The sequence below is a fragment of the Zootoca vivipara genome, chromosome 6 (genome assembly GCF_963506605.1).
Source record: "Zootoca vivipara chromosome 6, rZooViv1.1, whole genome shotgun sequence".
Classification (NCBI taxonomy): Eukaryota; Metazoa; Chordata; class Lepidosauria; order Squamata; family Lacertidae; genus Zootoca; species Zootoca vivipara.
In genome coordinates, this window is record NC_083281.1 from 21,072,463 (window position 1) to 21,099,141 (window position 26,679).

Consider the following 26,679-nt stretch of genomic DNA (forward strand, 5'->3'; position numbering starts at 1 on the left):
CTCTCTCTCTCCCTTCCCCCTGTTCCCACTTTAGATCTGGACCCCCTGGTTCTGAACCCGAACAAGACTGTGATGGCAAGATTGGGCGAAAACATCGAGCTGACCTGCTCTGGTACTGGCTCCCAGATGCCCACCTTGCTATGGAAGAAGGTAGGTGGAGGCTCCACAAGGTTACGAAAAAACGCAGAAGCTGCCATCTAGCTCAGTATCTCCATTTGTTGCGATTCAGCACTAAACACCAGGTTTTCCTGGGGGAAAGTGGGGGAGCAAACGGAAGTTCGACTCATGTCCTTGACCTCTTGCAAAGCACAAACTCCGCAGGTGCCCTGGGCAGGCTGTGATGGTTTGCACACTTCTCTCCCTATTGTCTTCATTCCTCTAGCGGCTTAACTCAGGCCTAATCTCGTCTCACAGAACTGTGTCTTTAAATTTGCAACTTGCAAGGCTGAAACTGCACTTTTCTCTAAAGGCACAGCTAGCAGAACACAAGCCTAAAGCTGCACACTCAAAGGAATGCTAAGGTTCTCTTGCCCAGCTTCCCATAGTTGTAAATGGAGCCTGTGGCAGGAGAACCACCCTGTTGGGTTGCAGACTGTCCTGCTGGTCATAAGGGTGGAAATGGTAGGCAGTCAGAAGTGATGAATCTCCAAATCCCAGAGTCTTTTCAAAAGGCACCCTGCTTGCAGGTTTTCAGACCTGCTGCGACGACACTGAGGGATAGAAACTTGCATTTTAAGTGTAAGAATGGAGATGCTTGGAAAAGGCATCTGGCGGTGGGTGGTGGTTTGTTTTTAATTGTACTTCGCCTTGTAGTTATTTATTTCATAAAATTTATATACCACCTGATTGTGGGGAAAGCCTCAAAGCGGTTTACAAAAAAAAGATAAAGCAAGAACCTTATCACTAAAAGATTTGCAACCATAATTTAAAACACACAGAAAGTTTAAACCGCAGTAAAATAGAATGAAACAAATCAAAACTCCTACAAACCTTCTGGGTAGGCTTGTCTAAATATGAATGTCTTCTGAAAATCTTGCCCATTCTCAAAGGCTCAAGGCACGTGACCCCACTTTCAGAAGTAATGATGATGATGATTTAAGGTCATTTAGATCCTGCCTTTATCCCAAGTTGGGGTTCAAGGTATGGCTCACAGTGTTTAAAAAGGACGAGGCAACAAACTAGCTAAAAACAATCATTAAAATACATCAGAACACATTTAGGACCAGCAGTTAAGATCCACTTTGCCCGGACAGCAGCTGAGCGAGCAACTTCTGTCTTCTGCTCAGTTTCCTGAGCAGGAAAGTCTCAGGCTGCTGGATAACGAAGAGGGATCTGGGCTAGCCTCCCTTGGGAGGGAATTCCACCATTCAGGTGCATTCTCCTGTTTTTACCCCCATCCCCCTGCAGGGAAAGACTAAGGTGGGAGACGGCGAGACTTTGCCCCTGAGTTCACTGAGCTACCACATGGCCGGTGGGTACACGTGTGAAGCCTCTGTGCCTAGCATACCTGGGCTGCAGCGGACCCAGACCATCGAAGTCGTCGTGGAAGGTAGGCTGGTTGGGTGGCCATGGAAGTTAAGAGCAGAATTGCCCTGCAGAATCTGGTCGATGGCCCATAATACTCCAGCATCCTTCTCTCACAGTGGAGACAACCTGATGCCCAAGGGAAGCCTCAGAAAAGGACATTTTATTTATCTGTCTTGATATATTCCTCCAAGGCGTTGTTGTTGTTGTTGTTGTTGTTGTTGTTGTTGTTGTTGATTAAATTTGCAAACCGCCCTTCATCCGTAGGGCTCAGAGCAGTTCACAACATAAAAATACAAGACCAAAGCACAGAATACAGAATAAAAACAACAAAGGTCACACCCACACCCACTACAAACCAATAACCTCCACCCCCTCTCACAAGCACGTTTAAAAGTGCGCCGGATGTTAATCAGCCAAAGGCCTGGTTAGAGAGGGACATTTTTGCCTGGCGTCTAAAGGTGTATAATGAAGGAGCCAGGCGGACCTCCCTGGGGAGTGCATGACACAAGCAGGGAGCCACCACAGAAAAGGCCCGTTGTCATGTTGCCACCCTCCATCACCTTTTGTGGAGGAGACAAACGAGGAAGGGCCTCAGAGGAGGGTCACAGGGTCCAGGTCAGTTCATGTGGAAAGAGGCAGTCCTGGAAGTATTGTGGTCCTGAGCCGTTCAAGATGGCATGCATGTCCCCCCCCCCCCAAAAAAAACCAAAACCCTGTGAGGTAGGTTTGCCTGAGAGTCAGAGACGGACCCAAGGCCACACGGTGAGCTTGACTCCTTTCCTTCCAGTTTCTATTCCAACTCTCATCCGTTGCCCTTTTAAATGTGTTGTGGGAGAAGGGGGATTATTTGGTTTGTTGCTATTGTTCATATTTTTACTGCGTGCTTTGTGGCATTATGTTGTAATGTTATGTTGTGAACTGTGATCTGCAGATGAAGGGCGGCATACAAATTTAATGTTGTTTAACAACAACAACAACAACAATAACAACCACCGCAACACGTCCTGCACGAGTGACGTAGTCTTCCAGTCACTGGCATTTGGGCGTTGGTTGACTGCTTGGGATAGGCTTGGGCCTACGGCTGTCTCTCAGCCCAGCCTACCTCAAAGGGTTGTCGTGGCGACAAAAATGGGAGCTCCTTGGAGAAAAGGCTAAGTTTAAGTAAATATTGGACACAACTCTCATACATGATTCTGTGAAAGGGGGGTGGGGGACAAGGTTTGCTGTTGGGATTACTCTCCTTCCTTCCTTCCTTCACAACTTTCTAGTCCCTAAGACTATGAAGATCAGCTTGAAGGTATATAGGTGGTATTAGAAGCTCACTAGAATACATTTGTTGTTGTTGTTGTTTAGTCATTTAGTCGTGTCCGACTCTTCGTGACCCCATGGACCAGAGCATGCCAGGCACTCCTGTCTTCCACTGCCTCCTGCAGTTTGGTCAGACACATGTTCGTAGCTTCAAGAACACTGTCCAGCCATCTCGTCCTCTGTCGTCCCCTTCTCCCTGTGCCCTCCATCTTTCCCAACATCAGGGTCTTTTCCAGAGAGTCTTCTCTTCTCATGAGGTGGCCAAACATAGTTGGATATAATTCATTCTTTTAGTCAGAGAGAGAGGCTAGTTGACATTTTCTGTGCATGTTGCAGAATCCATCCTTTTCCCTGGCCCAGAACTTAAAAGCTTTTGGGGGCAGGGTTCATGTGCCTCCTCCTGGTTGTCATGTCCTGACTTCCTCCTCCTTCCCCAAAACAGGAACCCCACAAGTGGAGCAGCCTCAGTCCACACGCCATTACCAGAGCCTGGGCCAGAAACTGACATTTACCTGCTCTGCTTTCGGCTACCCTGAGCCAGAGATCAAGTGGAGCGTCACTGGGGAGGAGGTGAGTCTAGTGGCGAAGAGCTTTGTCGGGGAAATGCAGGGCTCAGTGAGGATTGTGGAGCAATTGTAGCCCCCTACAGGGGTGCTGGACCTTCCCCTTCACCCTACTCTGGGCCCAAGGGCACAGAGGTTTGCAGAGTGTGTTCCTGCTGGATTTCTTGGGAGCTGGTTGGGTCTTTCTCAAATGAGGCCAGCGGCGGCAGATCAGCTTCCCTGAATATATCAGCTCAAGGGGTATGGGTGTGTGGGTGTTGGTTATCTTCGTTTGAATCTGGGGAGCAGACTATTTGCTAGGGCTTTGTTCCCATATGGCTGGCAGTGCAGCGTGCAGCTCACCCCACAGATCACAAGGAGACCTGACAGGCCTGCTTGGGGGCCCCTATTCAGCACCTGTGCCCCCAAATGAACCCAGATAATCCCCTGCAACGTCCTGGAGCTGAAAAGCAGGCTTGCAAGGGGTTCATTAGTGGGCAAGTCAGCATCCCCTGCTGGAAGATTGTTTGCAAACCGCTGGTTTTAGGGGTCCTTCTCTCCCCCACACCCTTGCCTGCTGATACCCAGCTGCTCTCAAGCTGTCAGGCTGCGGGAAGCGGACTCCCTGGGTGGCCTCTTTGCGTGCCGAGATGAACAGAGGGAGCGGGCAGAGGCTTCAAGAAGAAGCCCAAGGTCATGAGTAGACACAGAAGAGCTGTCTCTGCCATGACTTCTCCCCAGTCCGCCCCCTCACCACCAACAAGCAGGGCACATTGGGAATGAAACATTAAACGTTAAAAACTCCCCTATACAGGGCTGCCTTCAGATGTCTTCCATAGGTTGTATAGTTACTTATCATTATGTAGGTTTGGGGAAACATATTGGCCAAAGTAAGCTGTAGTTCTGCCCTTGGGCATCCTTGCAACAACCTTGCGAGGTAGGCCGGTATTTGTAATGAGGTCGGATCCGGCACTGCGCACGTCAACCTGGTTCGCAGCTCAGTCTCTTGACCCCGACTCTGCAGCAGCCTTCTTGACTGCTTTCATTGTAGCTCCTGTGTGGTGCCTCTGGCATCCCAACAACCTGTCCAGGTAGAAACAAAGGTGAATCAGGTGTGAGGCAGAAAGCTGAGGATGGAGAGAGACTCCGTCCCATGCGAAATGCTGCCATTCTTTGCTTCTCTCTTCCCAGCCGTCTGCGAGGACCTTTGGCAACAGAGTCGTCAGCGAATTGTCGGTGGAGGTGACCCCTGAACTGGCCCAGAATGGGGTCACGTGCTGGGCAGAGAACGAGCACGGCAAGGCCGAACAGACATTCCTGTTACAGATGGGTGAGTGTCCACAAAGGGAAGGGAGGGACCTTTCACCCTTTCGCTCCAGACGCCTCTTCTTATCTTTGTTTGCAGATGACTTGTAGTCAATAGTCCAAGCAGCAGCATAAACCAGTGTCCGAATTAAACAGAATGTTAACTGCACAATTGCAATTTAACCTGCGTGGTTTTAAAAATTTAAGTGGCAGCAGTAATGGTCAGGGGAAGAGCAGGATTGCCTCCCCAAATGCTCACCATGGCCTTCTACTCGCCCCAAACTGCTACCTACCCAGAAATCACAGGATTGTAGAAGGGACCCCAATGGGTCATCTAGTCCACCCCCCCTCAATGCAGGAATCTCAACTAAAGAACCCATAATTAAAGCCTCGTCCCTCCCACGAGCTGCTGTCCCAATCCTGACAGCCGCTACTGACATCTTTAAAAGCCGGGCATGTTAAATTGCAGTCGTGCAATTAATTACATGCTCAGTTTGGCTCTAGCTTGAATTGGTTCTGGGGATGCCCAAACCCTTCAGGTCAGTGGAGGTTTATGGCCCAGGTGTGGCACTTAGTCATTTGCAGCACTCGGTCTGCTTTCTTCCCCCCAGGCTGGGCAGGTGTAGACAGGTTGGCAGGGAAAAAGGAGCGCATGGCAGTGTTTAGACAACCACAGTCATCGGTTGAGGCCACTGCAAGGCGCGTTTCCACCTCCTTTCAGTAGGTCTGCCTCTCATTCTAATTTCCTAGCAGTAAAGCTGTTGACAAATTATTAATCCTTGCATTTAAGCCAGTTGTGGGGAACCTAGTGTGTGACGATGAGCCTCTCTGGGAAGGCATGCTCTTGGCACACCTTGCTCCAAAACCAGGAAGGGGTTTGCATTGAACCTGCTGCTAAAACTGAGAGTTTCCCTCTCCATATTAGCAGGGAGTTCAATGCACATGCCTCCCCGAATCTGGAGGAAGCTGCTCTCCCAATGCCCAATCGCCAATTTAAAAATCAAAGCCGTCAAGTGCACAACCTCGTGGGTAAACTGGTCCCAAGCTGATACGTGGGATAATCTTGTGAGGAGGGGTGTTGCGATTTCTGTGCAGGTTCCCTATCTTTGGGGGGGGGGGTTGCGCAGGGTTTCTGGATGTTAGGGTTTGACTTGACTCCTAGAGAAACCTTCCCCAACCTGGCACTCTCCAACATTTTGGACTACAGATCCCATCAAGCCCATAGTCCAAGACTAGTCCAATAATTTTCCATGGCTGCGTGAACTCTGCACAAAGTCATGACCCAAAAGGGTACGCTTAGATAGGCTCAGTTCTGCCGCAAACTTCTTGCAAGGTGTGTGTTTACTTCTGCGACAACATGCATAGGGACTTCCTCTGCTAGGCCACAGATGGGGCAATACGCCTCATTCCTGGAGCAACAGAAATCGTACTCAGCACCAGCTTCCTCCTCCTACTCTCCAGCTTCTAAGATTTCGCCACACGTTGCCTGTATTCTTTCAACAACAGCCATCTCTCCTTCCCCCTTGCCACCTTCCCAAAAAGGGAACATAACAAAGGTGCTTGTTTATCTTTGACTGCCCGACAAGCCCCTTGGAACGAAAAAAAAAAAAAACATGTACAAAGCCGTTTCACAACAATGTGGGGGCACTGCAGAAAGGGAGAAGCTCTCTTGTGAAATCCAAGCACTAGTGGGCCATGCAGTTGCAGAATCGTAGAGTTGGAAGGGACCCCGAAGGTCACCCAGTCCAACCCCCTGCAAGGCAGGAATCTCAACTCAAGCATCCATGACAGATGGCCATCCAAACTCTGCTTAAAAACCTCCAAGGAAGGAGAGTCCCCATGCTCGAGTGGGAGACCGTTCCACTATTGAACATCTCTTAACTGCCCGAAAGTTCTTCCTGATGTTTAGTCAGACTCTCCTTTCTTGTAACCTGAATCCATTGGTTTGAGTCTTACCCTCCGGAGAAGGAGAAAACAAGCTTGCTCCATCTTCCATGAGATATTTCATTTAGATATTTGACGATGGCTATCCTGTTTGCTCTCAGCCTCCTCTTTCCCAGGCTAAACATACCCAGCTTCTTCAACCATTCCTCCTTAGGCCTGGTTTCCAGACCCTTGATCATCTTGGTCGCCCTCCTCTGCACACCTTCTAGCTTGTCAATATCCTCCTTAAATTGTGGTGCCCAGAACCGGATGTGGGAGTCTTTTGGCCCTCTGAATGATGAAAGGGATAAGGGGAAGTGGGGATTTGGGTGCAGGCTGAGCAACTGCAGATCGCAGCAAGAGTTCACCCTGTACCTTTGCTAACAGACCTGTCTCTCTTTCCAAGCAGTTGCACCAACGACATCTGCCTCTCCCATACCAGCAGGTAAGTCCTTCTTTGCCTCCCTCTTTCTCCTTTCTCTTCCCGCCCCGCTGCCCCCAGACTCTGCACTGCTATTACAGTGGGGTGGCCAGGATGGGCAATGACAGCACAGCTTAGCTGGGTGGGCTCACTGACAGTTCAGGTGGCTAACTGCTTTTTCCTTCTTGTGCATGCTGCCTCAGGGAACCCCGAGCTCCGGACAGGTGGGTGTTTGAGGATGAGAAGGCAGGACAAGAGTCACATGCACAAACACAATTAGCCATACGGAAAGGGAGGTAGAGACAGGGCTTTTTTGGTGGCGGCTCCCTGTATGCGGAACTCCCTGCCCCAAGAAATTGGATTGCCTTCTTCTTTATTTGCATTCAGCCAAATAAAGGAAACAACCTTAATAATAATAATAATAATAATAATAATAATAATAATAATAATAATAATTCCCTGCTTAAAAGTATCAATTGTCTATGCTGGTCTCTGCAAAGGGTTCCTTTGGCTTTTCTGCTTGCTTTGATATTCACAAGTCTCTTTGAGCAATTGCTCCGTGAAGGGGAAATAGTGGAGTATAATCCATTTGGGGATAATAATAATAATAATAATAATAATAATAATAATAATAATAGGTATTCTGGGTTTCGCTTATTTCCACTTCTCCCTCCCCACGCGAGGGGACCAACGGGCGAAATGAAAGAGGGAAGCCTTCCGTGGAATCTCTTTCCACCGCAGAAAGATCGGAATAGATTAATTTCCCAGATGTTTTTGCTTGCAGGTTTCTTTTGCTTTCAAGTGTAATAAGGCCAGGGAAGGTTCATTGTGTGTGATTTCGGAGCTCAGAAATGCTATCCAAGTTTGAAGTAGTACATGATTCACTTACCACAGTTTATTTCTCCCTGAGGTTTTGGGGTTTTATTATTTTTTTTAAAAAAAATCCAAGTGTGTGTGTGTGTGTGTAACACACCACATGAATAGGTGTGGCCTTGTGCTGTTGGTGCCCTGTGGCTGAAACTACACCGTGGAGCGAGTTTTTCTCAAGTTTGAGTCCCTAGCAGTGGTCAGGGTCCAGGATGATGGGAGTTGTAGCCCACCAACAGCTTAAGAACCTGAGTTTGAGAACGCGGCTAGACGTATAGAAACAGCCTTTGGCTCCTCTTCCTCCCGCACTCCAGCCCAAATTCTGAGAATTGTTGTTTTGCCCCTCGTCCTTCAGAATAACAGTTCTCATACCGGTAGTTCCCTGGGTAAGATCCAGGACAGATGAAAATAAAGCACCTCTCCCCTCGGCACGAAGATAAACTCTGGAGCTCGCTGCCTCAGGAGTCAGTAGTGGCCACCAACTTGGATGGCTTTAAGAGGCAAATTCATGGGGAGGATAAAGGCTACAATTGGCTACTAGCCGCGATGGCTACGCTCTGCCTCCACAGTAAGATTCCTCGTAGATCTGCTCCAAAACATAGTTTTTATGGTGTTTCCTGTTTTAATGTTGTACACCCTGATACATCACAAAATGGCGGTGTTGAAATAAATAAATAAGCAAGAGATCTAGCAGCAGATTCTTATCAACATTCATTCATTCATTCATTCCCTGACCAACCTTCTGACCTGCTTTAAATTGCCAGAACACAAACTACCTGTTGGAATAGTAAGTGAGGAACAATTGACTATAACCCTCCTACAATTTTATGATGAATCATGGGGTCGTTCAAAATGGCCCTCCTGTTTGGCATTAGTAGTGATCAGAACTACAAATGATCATGTGTGTGTGTGTGTGTGTGTGTGAGAGAGAGAGAGAGAGAGAGAGAGAGAGAGAGAGAGATTTTATCTAATGAGTATTTAGTTTAAATGGCATTGTTGTAATTCTAAGGAATGCAATTTGCTGTTCTCGTTACAAGCTGAACAATATTGTTGTTGATCTTATTAAAGATAATATGTATTTCACTTATACGTATTGTAACAGTAAACACATCCTTATATAGCAGCAATAATAATAAAAATGTTATTGAACAATACAGTACTATTATTGCGGCACGTTTAACAATAGACGTTTATCTGGTGAACCGCTCTGTGATCTTGCGATGCAGGGCTGCATATAAATCTAATAAATAACAACAACAACAGCAACAATGCTTTAAAAGCAACAACAAAGCTTTTATTTGTAGCAACGAACAAAAATGTTGGTAGAAACATGGCAGCGCTGTTCAGGTGGTCCTTCCCAATCTTTGCCAGACAGAAGCAGGCTACAGGCAAGGAGGTTGGGGAAGGACCTGGTATCTGCAGAACCTCAATCTCCCTTCCCTTTTTTTTGCTTCCTTCCCCCCAACAGTGGACGGGGAACAGAGCCAGGGTGGCAGTACAGTCGCCGTGATTGCTGTGTGTGTCTGTGTCTTGCTCCTCCTCATCATCGTGGGCTTCTTCTACTTCATGCAGCGCCGCGGCCAGCTGCCCTGCGGCGGAGGCGAGAAGAGATCTTTGTGAGTAAGGCCTTGCAGGCCGCTCAAACCACGCGCATCCTACAGCCCCTTCTGCCTCTGTGGGGCTCGGCACCAGTGGCAACGAAGCCACAAGTCCCTCGACGTCTAGTAGCAGGGCCGGCCCATCCATGAGGCCAAATGAAGTGACCCGCTCAGGCGGCAGGCTACACAGGGGCAATGGCACGGCAAGCGTTCCGGCCTCTGGTGCTCCTCATCTGCCATTGTTTGTGCCTTAGTTACACGCATGCAGCGAGTGGTGTCTGGCAAACCCCTCTGCTGGGGAGGAGGAGGTTAAAGACCTCTGCCTTTCTTCCATCATGGCTGATCAGGGGAAGGGGAGGAACCTTATGTTACAGCCCTTCACACTTGCTAAGTCCAAACGGGTGCCACGCTTTAAAAAAAACACCTACCTGCCAGATCAGAGATCTATGTGCAAATCTGGCTCACTTTATGCTCATGCTCAATTAAATGTAGACAAACCAGTGGCCTCTGTTTCCGGATATGTGGGTGTTTTGCTGGCATCTGTCTGTGGAGGTTTAGGATCAGAGTTTTCCTTCCCAGGTGGCCCTAGATACTGATAGATAGATAATAGATAGATGATAGATAGATAGATAGATAGATAGATGATAGATGCCCCCCTTTTTTATATGTAAATCTTCGCCAGCCTTCCCTGGGCTGCAGAGCCATAAATGGATGAAGGATCAGGGAGCTGTGCAGGGTGGGGTGGGTTCGGGGAGAGGCTGGACGTAGCCATACCCTGTTGGCTTTCTTGGCCACCTGTTCCTGGAATGTGGCGCTCAGATATCTGTTTCCTCCTCTCGTCAGGACCCCCAAGGAAGGGAATCCCGACGACACTGTGGTGGAGATGAAGACGGACAAACGGAACGAGCAGACGGGGCTCTTGAGCCCTGGGGGTGGCGGTGGCGGTGGGGCAAATGAGGTGAGGAACGGAGGAGAAGGTGGAAGACGGTGACCCTGCTCTCACTGAGCTTGGGGCGAGGGGTTATCCCTGTTTCTTGAGGGTACCAGGAATTGTAGCTCTGCAAAGGGGGAACTGCCGTCGGGAGGCCTCTAGCTCAATGGGAGAGAATCTGCTTTGCATGCAAAAGGTCCCTGGCAGCGTCTCCAGGTGGGGCTGGAAGAGATCCTTGCCTGGAATCCCAGAGATGTGCTGCCGGTCAGTGTGGACAGCACTGAACTGAATCCGCACCAGCAGTTTCCTATCCCTTTTGCAGACCTGGGACGATGCAGAAGTGTTTCCAGGGCCTGCTTTGAGGAACAGCGCTGTGTACATCTATTTAAAGCACATTTAAAACTTGGAGCCCCGTGTTGGGCAAAAGATTCCTGCATTGCAGGGCGTTGGGCTAGATGGCCCTGGGGGGTCCCTTCCAACTCTGTGATTCCATGAAAACATATTCTGCCCCCCGAGAATCCTGGGAACGGTGGTTTGCTGCTGGGAATTGTAACACAGCGAGGGCTAAGCTCCCGTTTCCAGGATTTCTTTGGTGTGGGGATGTGCTTTCAAAAGCATGGTTACAGTCCGTGTCTCTGTGGCAGGACTGCAATGGGTCCCGTAGGGAGAAGGCTGGGGGGTGGAGCCGAGGGGAAAGTCTGGGGCGCAGACTCCCTGTTTCATTCTCCCTCTCTTTCAAATCCTGTCTCCCTGCAGTGCTGAGAACAAGCCTGGAGTTGTCTTCTTCCGGAGGATCTGCCTCTTGCCTGCTCTGCACCACCCAAACCACGGGGCAAAGAGGACGCCAGGGCTGGACTGTGCGAGGGGAACCCGGTCCCTCCGGGGCCCTTCCTTCTCCAAGGGCAGGGGAGCATCCTTCCTTGCGTCTGGACTTTTTTTTGTGTGCAAATGGGGTGAGGTGAGGGGGTTGTGCTGCCGCTACTACTTCTTCCTCCTTGAAACGCCTGATTGTTATTATTGTTCTTGTAATTATTTTAAAAGAAACTGACACTTGCCCAGACCCCTCTGGCGTGAGTAGACACGCCATCGACACACAGGCCCCTGTCTCTCCACACACCGATATGCCTCTTGCTGACTTGCGGACCTGAACTAAGCCCACATGTGCACTTACGTCCTGAACACGGAAACACAGCCTTGGAAGAAAACTCACACAAGTTGACTGGCCCCTTTCTGCTGGCACACGACTGTTAGCCACTTGTGGTCTTAAAGGACTCGCTTTTTGTAAACCTTCCCACCACCACCCCGTCCCGCTTAGTCGCTTGGAGGCGATTCTTGCTCGCCGTAGGTGACCAGGCTAGCAGTGTCTGTCTTTCACCATTGGGCAAAGACATGTGGACACCTATATTCCTGTGCACACTTCTTCTTTATCCTCCTTGTGAAACATGCATTGTGAGTGAACACATACAGACACACCCTTGTTTTGTCACGCATCCACACCCCCACACCCATTGAGCATGCTTGTTGGAAAGTCGTGCAAAGACTTGCAAAGTTGACATGCTCCCCACATGCATGTGAATGTGTTCCGTCCATACATTAACATGTTCATGTGTGTGTGCGTGTGTGTGCGTGTGTGCATGCACACAAGGCTTTGCAAATTACGTGTGGGCATCGTAGCTGAGTATTAATTTCTACATAGAGCCCCGAAGTCCACTCCACAATACAGCACAAACAGCACCCTCTGCATTTATCAACACAGACGCTGATATCGCTCAGGCTGCAATTCTGTATATGCTAAGCCCCATTTATCTCAATAATGCTTGCTTCTGAGTAGATCATGCTGTCACACTTTTATCTAGGTTGACAAACGCATGGCATCTTTTTTTTTTTTTTAAAGTTTCCTTTCAAGTTGTGATTCATTCCACAGCTTCTGCCTGTTTTTGTCTCCTTCAGATTTATAGGATTGTTCTTTATGCACACACACATATTTTCTGGCACCAAACTTCAAAATACAGGAAAACGTTGGGTTTGGCTAATCAGTTACTTGTTTTTAATTTTCTGTCTGAGGCGTTTTAGTACAAAATTGAAGAGTGGAGGGGCAGTTTTTGAAAGAGTTTTTTTTTTTTGGTGGCCTGACTGTGGGATCTACCTGGGGAGTTTGTTCCTTTGAAGTCAGCAGTAAAATTAGTTAGATACCCAGCTTTAAGAGAGTTCATCTTCAGCCAGCCAAGGTTCAGCTTTCATTTAGGAATGTGAACAATTTCACAAAGAGGTGTTTATCCTATTTAAACTGCTAGCCTGAAGTAGAAATCCCATCAGTTAAGAAAAGAATTTCCCTTCTCTTAATGAGCAGCAAGCAAGGATCTCTGACTCTGCCATCCTGCTTGCTCTCCCACCCTCTTGTTTTTAGTTCTGGATTCTTGGCTTGGTACATTTGAACTGCATAGATAAGAACAAGCGTTGCCCTACGGTGAAAATCTCTCTGTTCCATAGATTTTTTTGAAATGCAGCGAAGATGTCACGGACAGTAGTAGAATTTGAAAGCCTCGTTATCACTTGCCTTTTGCCACAGTTACTCTGCTGTGTGGTTTTATGGAAGCCTTATGCATGCGTGCCTGTACACACACACACACACACACACACAAACAAACAAACAAACAAACACATGTGTGTGCTCACCACCATAATAAGAACACCTGCCACCCACATACATTTCCAGTTAGTAAGTATATTTGTGTTTTCTAGCACATTCACAAGCCAGCTGATGGGTACTGTATATTAAAGCAGCCAACTTCTGGAACAAGGCCTCTGCGGCTACCCCTTTTAAACAACTGTTTGATTTGCAGCAACAAGCAAAGGAGAAGGTTTAGGGCACCATGCCATGAAAAAAAATAGAAGAAAAGCTTTGCTTGCAGATTTCTCCTGCAGATCAATACTCTGTTGCAGCAGCCCAGGCCGGTTTGGGTGTGCTTGTTCCCTGCCGTAGCTACATGGCTGGCAACCTCGCAGTATGCCACTGCCAGATAAAGCATGCCAGCAACCCCCCCCCCCAATAGGGGCACAGGTTCCCAATAAGTTGCCTCAGGATCCTGCTTTTTAAAAAATCTCTGTTCCCGGAGGCTGGCTGTTGGAGAGCGCTTCCCTCCCTCTCTGCGTCTCCCTATGCAAAATGCTCCAGCCAGGGATGATGGGCCTTGGAGGGCTACAGATCCCCGCTCGCCCCGTCTTAACGTTTCCCACGCACGATGAAAAAACCACGGCAGCTGGAGAATGGGCGACCTGCCCCCAAACACCCGAGTCTTACCAAGAGGCAGCCACTCCCATTTCAGCTCCGTCCGTGCTCTCGTCGTTCACCACCCCTACCTACAGGGGGCGTCCTGATCTCTCAGTGTTCTGATTTCCTTCATTGAAATGCATTGGGTTTTGTGTGTTGTTGTTTTTTTTATTTAAAAAAAATGGCATGTATTATCGGTCTGTACGGGACAAGCCTTTTGGGGTTCTAGTCTTCCTATTCTCCCCTGACCCCCCCCCCCCCCGACGGCGTGTGTCCTTTCTCTGTCTCTTGCACTGTCTTGTCGAGACACTGGCTCTGTTTTGGGTGGGTGGGTGTGGGGAGACTTGGGGCCTTTTTTTTAAAAAAAGTAGTGTATTTAATGGTGTTGCATCCTAGAGAGCAAGGTGAGGCCGCGGAGCTATGGCAGGGCCCCCAGGGTGAAGGTGTGGGAGAAGGCAGCAATGAGGGCAATATTCTGGCTACTGACTTTTAACCATCCTTGCAAGAAACGAAGGTGGGGTTTTTCATAGCTCCTCTCCTGGCATGGCAGCTACAAGACTCCTTAGAAATAGAATAGAAATACTTTATTGTCACTGTACCACTTGTTTACAATGAGATTAAATGACCCCCCCTCCCTCCCACAATCTCTCAGTCCTTGTTACACTCTGTCTGCTGTTGTACAACCACCAACCCTGAACGTCAGCTGCAATGTTGCTGTCTTCCATTCAGCAGCCTCACGGTCCATGGACAGATACTGTTCTTTAACCTGTTGGTGCGGCTTATCATGCTTCTATATCTCCTGCCCGAGGGCAGGTCTCCTGCGATAACATCTAGCGGACTCAGGGGACAGCCCACAATATTGTGTGCTGTCTTCACCACCCTCTGTAGGGACTCTCCGTCCATGGCTGTCAAACCAGCATACCACACCGTAATGCAGCATGAGAGAACACTTTCTATCATGGATCGATAGAAGGAAATCATCAGTTGCGGTCCAATCTTGTTCTTTCGCAAGACCCTAAGGAAATGAAGTCTCTGTTGGGCCTTCCTAACCACCTGGGCTGTATTGACCTTCCAAGTTAGGTCTTCACTAAGAGCCAGTGTGGTGTAGTGGTTAAGAGCGGTAGACTCATAATCTGGGGAACCGGGTTCAGGTCTCCGCTCCTCCACATGCAGCTGCTGGGTGACCTTGGGCTAGTCACACTTCTCTGAAGTCTCTCAGACCCACTCACCCCACAGAGTGTTTGTTGTGGGGGAGGAAGGGAAAGGAGAATGTTAGCCGCTTTGAGACTCCTTAGGGTAGTGATAAAGTGGGATATCAAATCCAAACTCCTCCTCCTCCTCTTCCTCTCTCCGCACAGCCCCCCCCCGATATACAACGGGACTAGCTCCCCTCTCTTCCTCCAAAAGTCCAACACCATCTCCGTTGTCTTGCCAATGTTTAGGTGCAGAGTGTTCCTTAGCTCCCCTTCTTCACACCCTTCCTCACATTTTCCTAGCGATTGATGGTGTGTCTCTCTGAAACACATCCCACTGGCCCAGACTGCCCCCTCCTTACACCCCTTCTTGTTTCATGCCCTCTTTTCACTTGTGCCTGCTGCTGTTTTTAGGGTTGACAACCTTTAACAAAAAAAACCTAAAACAGATACCTGGCTCCTCTGCCTCCTGCAGCTGTTTGATCTGAAAGCTGCTAGCAGGTAAGACTGCCATGAAAACTTTCACCTGCCATTCCCCACCCCATCCACCCACAGACTTAAGTTTACTGCAAAAACCATGCAGGAGTACGGTAAGTCAGTTGGCAAACGCAGCCACCTGGCACCCGCGGGCCGCCCTCTCTCAGCTCATGCTATAGCTCCAGCTTCTCACTCCCCATCCCTTCGGATGTCTCTGTTACCTGCTGCCTTCCCACCCCCCAACTGGGTTACACACACTGTACATTAGCAAATAAAAATATTGTAACCTCAGTTTGGCTCCCGCGTTTGTTTCTTCTCCCTCCGGACCTTGTGCCCCTTCCTCTAAAGTCCCCCTTTTAAACTGGATTTCAAACAAACACAACCTTTCCCATCTGGGAACGTACCATTTGGAGTCGCCCCTAGTCGTGGACAGAGCGAAATGCTGTTGGCATTGACTTTGGAGATGTTAAGGCTTCCTTCCTCCTGGGAAGGAAACTTCAGCTGGGAGCGGGAGCGAGTTTATTTTTTGTTTTGTTTTGTTTTGTTCTCCCTGCAAGGTGCTCGTGGTCGGGTTTGACCTTCGGCCTTGCGTGGCCTGCTTATTTTTGGCCCTGGATTCCCATGATGCACTGCTGTTGCAGAAAACGCCGAAAGCGGAAAACGCAGGCTTGAGATATATTGAGCAGTGGAAATGGGAGACGCTTGATATTTCTTAAGAGATCCTCCTCTGGAAGGGCAGATCCCTACTTTTAAAGCACATGACTCCCCTCCCCACAATATCAAAGAATCCCAAGAACTGTGGTTTGTTAAGAGTGCTGGGAACTATAGCTCTGGGAGGGGGGGAAACTACAATTCCCAGGATTCTGTGGTGAAAGTTGTGTGCTTCAAATATCTATCTATCTATCATCTATCTATCTATCTATCTATCTATCTATCTATCTATCTATCTATCTATCATCTATCTATCTCACTCTCTCTGTCTTTGGTGATCCCTCATAGCTGAGTAAGATTGTCTCGCGTAAACACGGCTTTAACAGTGAGTCCATAAGTGACTGTGGAGGCCAATTCTGGATCCACACGTCCTTCCACAGTGGGGACCTAAGTTTCTAGGTGGGAGTTGATCACAGTGAGGGTTTGCCAAGTGTGCCTTCCTCTTAGTGTGTTTCTCCTTTTCTTCCTGAGCTGAAGTGGTTTCAAAGCCCACGACACCTTTGGTAAAGGCTGTTCTCCAATTAGAGCGCTCGCAGACCAGTGTTTCCCAGTTGTCGGTGTTTATACTACATTTTTATATATAGATTTGCCTTGAGAGAGTCTTTGAACCTCTTTTGTTGACCACCAGCATTACGCTTTCCATTTTTAAGTTCGGAATAGAGTAGTTGCTTTGGAAGACGATAATCAGGCATCTGCACAACATGACTAGTCCAACGAAGTTGATATTGAACAATAATTGTGTATGGTGCGGGTCTGCCCTATTTCACTCCTGCTTAAGACCATAGGAAGCCCCTTGCTCAATTAGACAAGGACCCAACTTGGTTGAGTGCTGCTTGCAATAATCTCAGTAACAGACAGGCGCTAAGTCAGGGGTAGGCAACCTAAGGCCCAGGGGCCAGATGCGGCCCAATTGCCTTCTCCATCCGGTCTGCGGACAGTCTGGGAATCGGTGTGTTTTTACATGAGTAGAATGTGCCCTTTTATTTAAAATGCATCTCTGGGTTATTTGTGGGGCATAGGAATTCATTCATCCCCACCCCCCTTCAAAATATAGTCCGGCCCACCACATGGTCTGAGGGGCGGTGGACCGGCCCACAACTGAAAATTGTTGCTGACCCCTGCACTAAGTGGTCCATTGGAAATTCGGCATCAGCCAGAATTTCTCAGTTGGGAGCATCTGTCTTAAATATTCGAATAGGGAGTAAAAGTGTAGAAAGGTTCATAGAACCATAGAATTCTACAGTTGGAAATGACCCCAAGGCTCGTCTAGTCCAACTCCCTGCAATGCAGGAATCTTTTGCCCAACGTGGAGCTTGAACCCATGACCCTCGATTAAGAACCTTGTGCTCTACCAACTGAGCTATCCCAGGCAATTATAAGATCATTGTATCATCTTAGACGGAGGCATGGCTGTGACTATCGGGAAGGAACCCTGCCCTTCTGAATTTACCATTACACTACTGGCAAAGAGGGAAGCTCGCTATAGGCAGAGATTGGTGAAACTTGCTTTGGGGGTGAGCAACAGAAAGGGGAAAGAAGCCTAAGGAAGGAAGCAGCAATGAAAGGAGGGTGAGATTTCTGCCAGCAGAAAGAAAACTGGGAAGACGGGCGCTCCACAGGTTCCTTTCTGCTAGTGGTTTGCCTTGGCGCAAGCTAAGGACGTGGCCAGGCTGGCCCAAGTGCAGGGTTGAGAGCCCAGGAACCCACAGACACAGAAGGAAGAAACTTTTTCTTCTTTCCAGAGGCCTTTGGCAGCTCCTGTTGCTGCTGCCGGCTGCCAAGGTTCCTTCTCAGGAAGCAGGGATTTGCCTGCGGAGACCTGAACAAAGGAGAAAACGTAAGCTGGGACTGGGAGGGGAAGATTGGCTTGGAAATGCCCAGCCACGTTCTGTAGGAGCCTGTAGACCAGGGGCAGGCAACCTAAGGCCCGGGGGCCAGATGCGGCCCAATCGCCTTCTCAATCCGGCCTGCGGACGGTCTGGGAATCAGCATGTTTTTACATGAGTAGAATGTGTGCTTTTATTTCAAATGCATCTCTGGGTTATTTGTGGGGCATAGGAATTCGTTCATCCCCCCCCCCAAAAAAATAGTCCGGCCCACCACATGGTCTGAGGGATGGTGGACCATTCCATGGCTGGAAAATGTTGCTGACCCCTACTGTAGACAGTGACGTTGGGGGGCTAGAAGTGCCTGCCCTGTTCTTAACTTGCCTTGCATTTATATCTCATCTCCGTCTCCAAGGAAATCGAGGTTCTCCCCCTCTTTTAATCCCCTGTGAGGTAGGTTAGGCTGAGAGGCAGTGCCTGGTACACGATCACCATTTGAGCTTCATGGCTGAGTGGGGATTTGAATCCTGGTCTCTCTTAACAGTCTGGCACTAGTCTAAACGCTATACTGTATCTCACTGCCACTCTTAATGCAAGGGAAATCCCCAGTTATAGGAGGCTGCCGGTTTGAGTCGACGTCTGTAAGGGGGAGACATGTCTGCTGTTAAATTCTGGCAACGGTCCCTGCTGAAAATCTTCCCCACCTGTTTCCCCATCCATTGGGGGAGTGAGGGAGATAAAGAAAAGGCAGCCAGAGGAGGAGGGGTTATGAACAGAAGACCCTGGAGATGACAGGGTTAAGCAGCCTGGACCAGGAACCCCCAAATTGCAGCCCTCCAGATGTTTTGTCCTACCACTCCCATGATCCATAGCTAACAGGACTAGTGGTCAGGGAAGATAGGAATTGTAGTCCAAAACATCTGGAGGGCCGAAGTTTGGGGATGCCTTGCCTGGACTCTCAGTGTGCTGTAGGACAGGCATGGCCAAATTTGGCCCTCCAGCTGTTTGGGGACTACAACTGCCATCATCCCTAGCTAACAGGACCAGTGGTCAGGGATGATGGGAATTGTAGTCCCAAAACAGCTGGAGGGCCAAGTTTGGCCATGCCTGCTGTAGGAGATGGAATGGGTGAGGGAGCTATGGGCCGCTTGAGTTTGTTGGACTCCAGCTCCCATCATCCCTTGCTATCGGCAATGCTGACTGGGTCTGATGGGAGCTGGAGTCAGTCAAGCACTCAAGATGGCCAGAAATCTTCACCACAGAAGTAGGGGACCCTTTTTTTGATCTGAGCAACCTTTAAGAGGCGGCGGCGGGGGGGGGGGGGGGATTGGGACAATGGATGTGACTCGTTGCCTTTCTACAGTCGGTGACTTTCCAACCATGCAAAAGGCAGAGGTTGAGACAGCCCCTCTCTGCCCTCCACCACCAGGCATTGTCGCAGCTCTTGGGCACATTCTAGCCAGTTGAAAGCATTTTCAGAGAGACCAGAGCAGCGCCACTGAGGGCTGTGGTACTCTGAGGAAGGGCCACAGTGGGGAGTCCAAGAGGGCCACATCCAGCCCTGAGGCATGCCCTTCCCCACCCCTGCTTTGCAAGGAGTTCCCATACCCCCGGCACTTGGGTTCTTGCCATATCAAAGGAGGACCAGAGCAGTCAAAACATAGATGCCCATCACAGGTTAGAAATGGTCTATCACTCCTGCTTTGGGGCATCCCAGTCAACTGCCTGTTAGGACTTCAAAGGGAGGTTGTGACCTTCATGCATGTGTGAACTGGTTTGGAGGTCTCACCTAGCCTTTCTGTGGTTAGAACAGGGGTGGGATAAAAACGTGGATTCAGAGCTGGATCTGTCTATGCCGAGGCCAGCGGCCACGGCTGTACATGCCTACCCAAAAGTGTATTGGACTCTCCCATCTCTTGCACCTCTTCCGCAGGGACTCTGGAAGACTCATAAGCTGCTAATTAGAGCAGTTCCTTCCTGCCTTCTTGGTCAGACATCCTTCCTTACTCCCTTGACTCCCCACACGCCCTTTTCGCTTTTAACTCATTAGCTCTCCTCCCCGTTTCTTTCCAAGGAATGTCCAGGGGCACTCGCCTGCCCCAACTCAGCCTGCTCTGCTTCAGGGGGGCCAACTTTCTTCCTGATCTTGGCTCCGGTGCTCTTAAAACCAACCAACTTTTTCTGGAGACTCTGGATAAGAGGAGGCTGCGAACCGGGAGTGTGTCTGGTAAGATGGAAACATTGGTGCCAACTCCCCGGGGTTCTGAGTGGCCAAGCACCCACAAATTTCCCCATGAAGGGGCCAGGCACCCACAAATTTCAAGGCCATGCATGTTGCATGGCACCCATGACCCCAGGCACTCATGGTCTCCTGGCTGGAAAGGACCCCCCTTCCCAGCCGGCCGCTGTCACATCCCCTCTGGGCCAAACCACCACCACCAGGGAGTTTCTGAGAATGAAAAGACTTGACATTGGAGACCATTGGCCACTATCTTTGGAACTCTGTGCTGCTGGGCCAGCAGTCACACTCGGCAGTGCCCTTGGTTCCTTACCATAGCTGCCAAGTTTTCCCTTTTCTCGTGAGGAAGCCTATTCAGCATAATGGAATTTCCCTTTAAAAAAGGGATAACTTGGCAGCTATGTTCCTTACCCTTGCTGTAAATCTGGGAAATTATCATGTGGGTCGTTGCTTCTTTCTTTTTGCAACATTAATAAAAAGTGCATGCATCAACAAGTCCGCACCTCTGCAACCAGCTTTCTAGGTGGTCTTGCTTAGAGCAACTGCTGTCAATCAGGCCCCTCCTTGCCCTATGGGGATAACAGCAGTGGCATAACCTACAGGCCCTGTTTTGCAATAACAGGAGAATACAGTACACACATGCTAAGGATTCATCCCTCAGAAGGGAAACAGCATTGCTGGGGGGTTGCAAGGACAAGATGTTGGTTCCGAGTACTTTTCTCCAGCTCAGCTGAGGAAGAGGGTTTCTAATAGTAATATATGTTTTGTCAGCATATAACACCTGTGCTCAGAGATCTACCTTGGTTACGATTTGCTACCGGGCCAGGTTTTAGGTGCTACTATTTGTATCTAATAGTACCTAAATTTGTATCTAAACACGGGACGTGGGTGGCGCTGTGGGTTAAACCACAGAGCCTAGGGCTTGCCGATCAGAAGGTCAGCGGTTCGAATCCCCGCGACAGGGTGAGCTCCCGTTGCTTGGTCCCAGCTCCTGCCAACCTAGCATTTCGAAAACACGTCAAAGTGCAAGTAGATAAATAGGTACCACTACAGCGGGAAGGTAAGCGGTGTTTCCGTGTGCTGCTCTGGTTCGCCAGAAGCGGCTTTGTCATGCTGGCCACATGACCTGGAAGCTGTACGCTGGCTCCCAGGCCGTCCCTAGGCCTGGGCTGGGTGGCGCAAGGCACCAGGGCGCCTGGCCATCAGGGGCGCAGAAGGCTGGTGTCTGCCTCCGCGCACCTCTGCTGTTGAGTGGCTTCAGGCCACTCTCCAGAGGCACGCGGGGAGTGCTGGCCTGGTGCCGCCTAAACAGCTGAGAGGCGCAGTGCGGCTGCCCCAGGCTCGCGCGCCTCCGGAGCTTCGCGCGGGGAGCAGGAACCTGGGGCCTCCTCCTGCGTGCCTCTCAGTTTTTGAGCGGCTTCAGGCTGCTTTCCGGAGGCACGCAGGGAGCGCGAGCCTGGGGCTGCCTCTTCCGCGCCCCTCCTGCCTGCCTCACTCACGGGGGGTGCCGGATCTGGTTAAGACGGCCCCGCTGGCTCCCTTGGCCAATAACGCAAGATGAGCGCCGCAACCCCAGAGTCAGTTGCAACTAGACCTAATGGTCAGGGTCCCCTTACTTATTTTTTATCTAAAGCCCTTGGGACCAGTTTACCTATGAGATTGCCCCGCCCCACCTCTGACAAGTTGGCTCAACCTGCTGAATTTCTTCCTGCTGTGCATCAGTTAAAGACATGGGGGGAGGGGGAGTTGGAAGTCCCCTTCCTGACCTGGAATCCTTTCTTGCTTGAAAACCCTTAAGAGGTGAGGGCTGTTTGTGACTACTCGGAATAACACTCTGTACATGCTCAAATGATCTGACACTCTAGTGCTGAATGATTGAAACTGAGAAGAGCAAGCTGGGAGGCTAGGTCTCAAGGGTGTTCCTCCTGTTCACAAAAATCCTGGGGTAAGAGAGGCAAGGCTTTCTTTGTGTCTTACATGTACCTAAAAATCCTCAGGGGAGCCAAAATCTAGTAAATAATGCAGGGACGTTTATGATCTCAGTTTTACAGCGTTCAATAATGCAGTGTGTGTAATCTGCAATTTGAGACCCTGTAAGCATTGTGAATATATATATATATATATATATATATATATATATATATATATGCCAGAAAATGAGCAAGCGTTTGTGTGACACAGAAATCTTTCGTCGGGCAAAAGACAGCCACACCTCTTAATTTAGGGATCGTAGCATTGCACACAAAATTCAACAGGTTCGGAATTCCACAGTGTGGAGTGGGCAGGGAAAGCTTAACCTGCTGGATTTCTGCCTGCCATGGGGGAGGGGTGGGGAGAGAGAGAGAATGGAAGAAGGGTGGTGAATGGAAACTCTGTCACTTCCTGAACTCTATAGGTGGTCCCTGACTGGATGTGTTACAGCTTCCCATCTGGCTCTCTCCTGTACGGATGTCATTCAGCTGGCTAAGTCAGAGAGACACAATGGTGGCTGGCAACTTACTTTGGAAATAATGGTTGAACAGGTGTGTTTGTGGTAGAAGGACACATACTTAGCATGCAGAAGGACTCAGCCCCCACCATCAACACCAGCCTAAAGGTTTCTGAGATCGGATATGGGGTCTTTGGCCAAGATCCCATAGAATCATAGAATCGTAGAATTGGAAGGTACCCCAGGGGTCATCTGGTCCAACCCCCTGCGACACAGGTATCTCAACTCAAGCATCTGCTATAAGAATTTTTGCTTATATCACATCCATGACAGATGGCCACCCAACCTCTGCTTAACCCCCCCCCCCAGGAAGGAGAGCCCACAACCTAAAAGGGAGTCCATTCCACGGCCGAACAGCTCTTACTGTCAGAAAGTTCTTCCTGGTGTTTAGTCAAAATCTCCTTTCTTGAGATTTCTCGAGTCCTGCCCTTCAGAGCAGGAGAAAACAAACTTGCTCCATCCTCCACGCGACAGCCTTTTGGAAATTTGAAGACGGCAATCACGTCACCTCTCAGGGGATTTGGGGAGGGCTGGGCGTGTCCCACTGGATCCTTGCTGATCCCTTCTTAACCAAAAATGCCGCACCTAAGAACAAGCCAAGTTGGCATAGATGGCAGAGAGCAAAGGGTGATCACACCCCGAACCCGGTGTATGTTTGCGTCTCTTGCCATTGTTCTCACCCTGCCAAATCACCCAGGCAGCTGAGCACCAAGCTGCTAAAATAAATCCTGGGGATGGAATGAATGGGGAGCCATTGGGGACGAAATGGGACTAGGAACTGCAGGCTCCCGAAGGAGTTGGTTTTATTGAACTTTTTGCCAAATCAAGACAGAAAACAACAAGGTCACCGTGGTACAACGGCACAGTAGCAAAGTTTCCTACAGATGTCCTCAAGCTGTGGCCACTCCTTTAAATATAACTCTTCCCTGTTGATATCTGGCTTGATGGAGGTTGCACAAATCTTCGTCGAGGTATGAGATATTATGTCAAGTTTATCTCTCTCTCCTGTCTGCAATGCCTCTCAGCCGCTTGGGTGTGATACACCACTTGCTCTGATAACACCACGTCCCTGTGTTCAGGGTAGCCAGGGTATCAAACTATCTGGCCTCTGGTGAGCCCTGCCACCTCCCAGCGGCAAGCTGTTTCTAGTCTAGCTGCTGTCGGCAGCAAGGCGGCCAATTCTCCAGGAATTATTTGAAAGTCATCAGAACTTGGGATCATCAGTAAAGCTCACCCTGCCTCAAAGCCTCGATGGGCCATTTGGCTGCATAAACACCAGGCGTTTAAAGCACACTCTTGCCAGAACCCTAGAATATAGTTTGCTAAGGGTGCTGAGAATTGTAGCTATCTGAGGGCTAAACTGCAGCTCGCAGCAATCTTTTGGGGGGTGGGGTGGGGGTAGAATGTGCTCTAAGTATGTTGCATACCAGTTTCTTCGAAAAGCCCCAGCTCTGAGAGTGATGTGAATTTTCTGCCTGTGTCCTTTGACCTTGAATGGTCTTTTATCCCCAGCCTGAGGCGGCTGAGGAAAATGCCTGTGTTTAATGGGGCCTGTTCCCAGCTCCCTTCGCTTCATAAAGAGGAGCTATCCATCATCGCGCCGCAGTGCAGCGCAGCTTCTCAACATGCCCTGCACAGTTGGCGCACACATATGCCAACCCTGGCCCCTGGGGGCTTGTGTCGATGCACTAAATATGGCATCCTTTGCTGAGATGCGGAAGAGAGAAAGGATCACAGCGCGCCTGGCCATTTCTGAACCAGTCCATAAAAGGAAGCAAGGGAGTTTCTGCCGAGGTCTGTTTGCAGTAACTCTTTAACAGGGGACCAGCACTCTGCACATGCTTTAGTGCCCTTGGGATCATCAGCATCCCCGCTGCCAGCGTTTGGGGTTCTGTTCCTGGTTCCCGGGCAGCACGGTTTAGAGCTGGACTCCTGGGTGGGTTGCTGCCCTCTGTTAAAGGCACAGGAGACCCAGCAGGCAAAAACATGGCTGCACAGCCGTCTCCCCACAAACAATTAGGTATGCCATGCTCTTTATGGACTGCACTGCATTGACTTCAATAATTCTTCTTCTTCTTCTTTGGCGATCACTCATAGCTGAGTAAGATTGTCTTCCATAAACACGGTTTTAACAATGAGTCCGTAAGTGACTGTGGAGGCCAATTCTGGATCCACACATCCTTCCACAGTGGGGACATTGGTTTCTAGGCGGGAGTTGATCATGGTGAGGGTTTGCCAAGCGTCCCTTCCTCTTAGTGCGTTTCTCCCTTTTGTCCTGAGTTCGAGCGTCTTCCAAACCTATGACACTTTTGGTAAAGGTTTTGTATGCAGAAGATCCCGGGTTCAATTCCTCAACACCTCCAGGTTGGGCTGGGAAAAGACCCCTCTCTGAGACTGCCTCCACTTTGAGAAGTTGCTCATGGGATGCTGGCAACACGGTGTCATTGCTTGAGAGCCAGTGCCATGGCTCCCATGCCCAGGGCCTGGGAGACCAGGGTTCAAATCCCCACTTGGTCACGTAGGATGGCCTTATAGGCCAGTCATCGCCTCTCAGCCCAACCTACCTCACAGGGTTGTCGTGGGGAATGAATGAGGAGGGGAGAAGGATGTACAGTTCCTTGGAGGGGAAAAAAGATGGGATATGAATGCAATTGATTGCTCGATCGATGCAAAATACAATTAAATGCGAGCAGGTGGTACAATCTCAGTGGTCCTGATCACAGACACAGAAATCCAGCAAAGGTTTGTAGAAAAGGGTGTGTGTGTGTGTGTGTGAAGTGATCCTGCACATGTGTGTGTTCAAAGAGAGAGAGAGAGACTCTTTTCCTGCTTATTAACTCAACCGTGGTCCTGAATATGGGCTGGGTTCCCCTTCAGACGGAAAGGCTGGGTGGGAGTGGCGGTGAATTTCCTTCCCTTAGCAGGCAGCCCTTGGATGGAGCTCCAAGTCCCTAGCAACTGTGTGCTTGCAAGGGGTTGAGAGTGCTTTGCTGTGTGTGTGTGTGTGTGTGTGTGTGTGTGTGTGTGTGTGTGTAGGTTCACTCTGAGGTCACACACTCACACACTCACACACACACACACACGACACTTTCCCTTCAGGACCTCGACTTAGTGGGATGTCAAAACCCAAGCAACCCCTACTTGTTGTTGTTTAGTCGTTTAGTCTTGTCCGACTCTTCGTGACCCCATGGACCATAGCACGCCAAGCACTCCTGTCTTCCACTGCCTCCCGCAGTTTGGTCAAACTCATGTTAGTCGCTTCGAGAACACTGTCCAACCATCTCGTCCTCTGTCGTCCCCTTCTCCTAGTGCCCTCAATCTTTCCCAACATCAGGGTCTTTTCCAAGGACTCTTCTCTTCTCATGAGCTGGCTAAAGTATTGGAGCCTCAGCTTCACGATCTGTCCTTCCAGTGAGCACTCAGGGCTGATTTCCTTCAGAGTGGATAAGTTTAATCTTTTTGCAGTCCATGGGACTCTCAAGAGTCTCCTCCAGCACCATAATTCAAAAGCATAAATTCTTCGGTGATCAGCCTTCTTTATGGTCCAGCTCTCACTTCCATACATCACTACTGGGAAAACCATACCTTAACTATACGGACCTTTGTCAGCAAGGTGATGTCTCTGCTTTTTAAGATGCTGTCTAGGTTTTTCATTGCTTTTCTCCCAAGAAGCAGGCGTCTTTTAATTTCGTGGCTGCTGTCACTATCTGCAGTGATCAAGGAGCCCAAGAAAGTAAAATCTCTCACTGCCTCCATTTCTTCCCCTTCTATTTGCCAGGAGGTGATGGGACTAGTGGCCATGATCTTGGTGTTTTTGATGTTGAGCTTCAGACCATATTTTGTGCTCTCCTCTTTCATCCTCATTAAAAGGTTCTTTAATTCCTCCTCACTTCTGCCATCAAGGTTGTGTCATCTGCTTATCTGAGGTTGTTGATATTTCTTCCGGCAATCTTAATTCCGGTTTGGGATTCATTCTAGTCCAACCTTTCACATGATGAATTCTGCATATAAGTTAAATAAGCAGGGAGACAATATACAACCTTGTCGTACTC

The 26,679-nt window shown here is 49.4% G+C and overlaps 1 protein-coding gene across 1 annotated transcript in view; it reads left to right on the plus strand.

Moving 5' to 3' along the window:
• The window catches only part of BCAM (basal cell adhesion molecule (Lutheran blood group)), a 51,513-nt gene extending 39,206 nt beyond the window's left edge, over positions 1–12,307 (plus strand). The window contains exons 9-16 of the mRNA XM_035118038.2: positions 35–150; positions 1,408–1,549; positions 3,278–3,405; positions 4,569–4,707; positions 7,015–7,050; positions 9,362–9,509; positions 10,335–10,449; positions 11,179–12,307. Of these exons, the coding sequence (XP_034973929.1) occupies positions 35–150; positions 1,408–1,549; positions 3,278–3,405; positions 4,569–4,707; positions 7,015–7,050; positions 9,362–9,509; positions 10,335–10,449; positions 11,179–11,184 (830 nt within the window). The 3' untranslated portion in view covers positions 11,185–12,307. The remainder of the gene's footprint in view (positions 1–34; positions 151–1,407; positions 1,550–3,277; positions 3,406–4,568; positions 4,708–7,014; positions 7,051–9,361; positions 9,510–10,334; positions 10,450–11,178) is intronic.
• Positions 12,308–26,679: the final 14,372 nt, after the last annotated feature.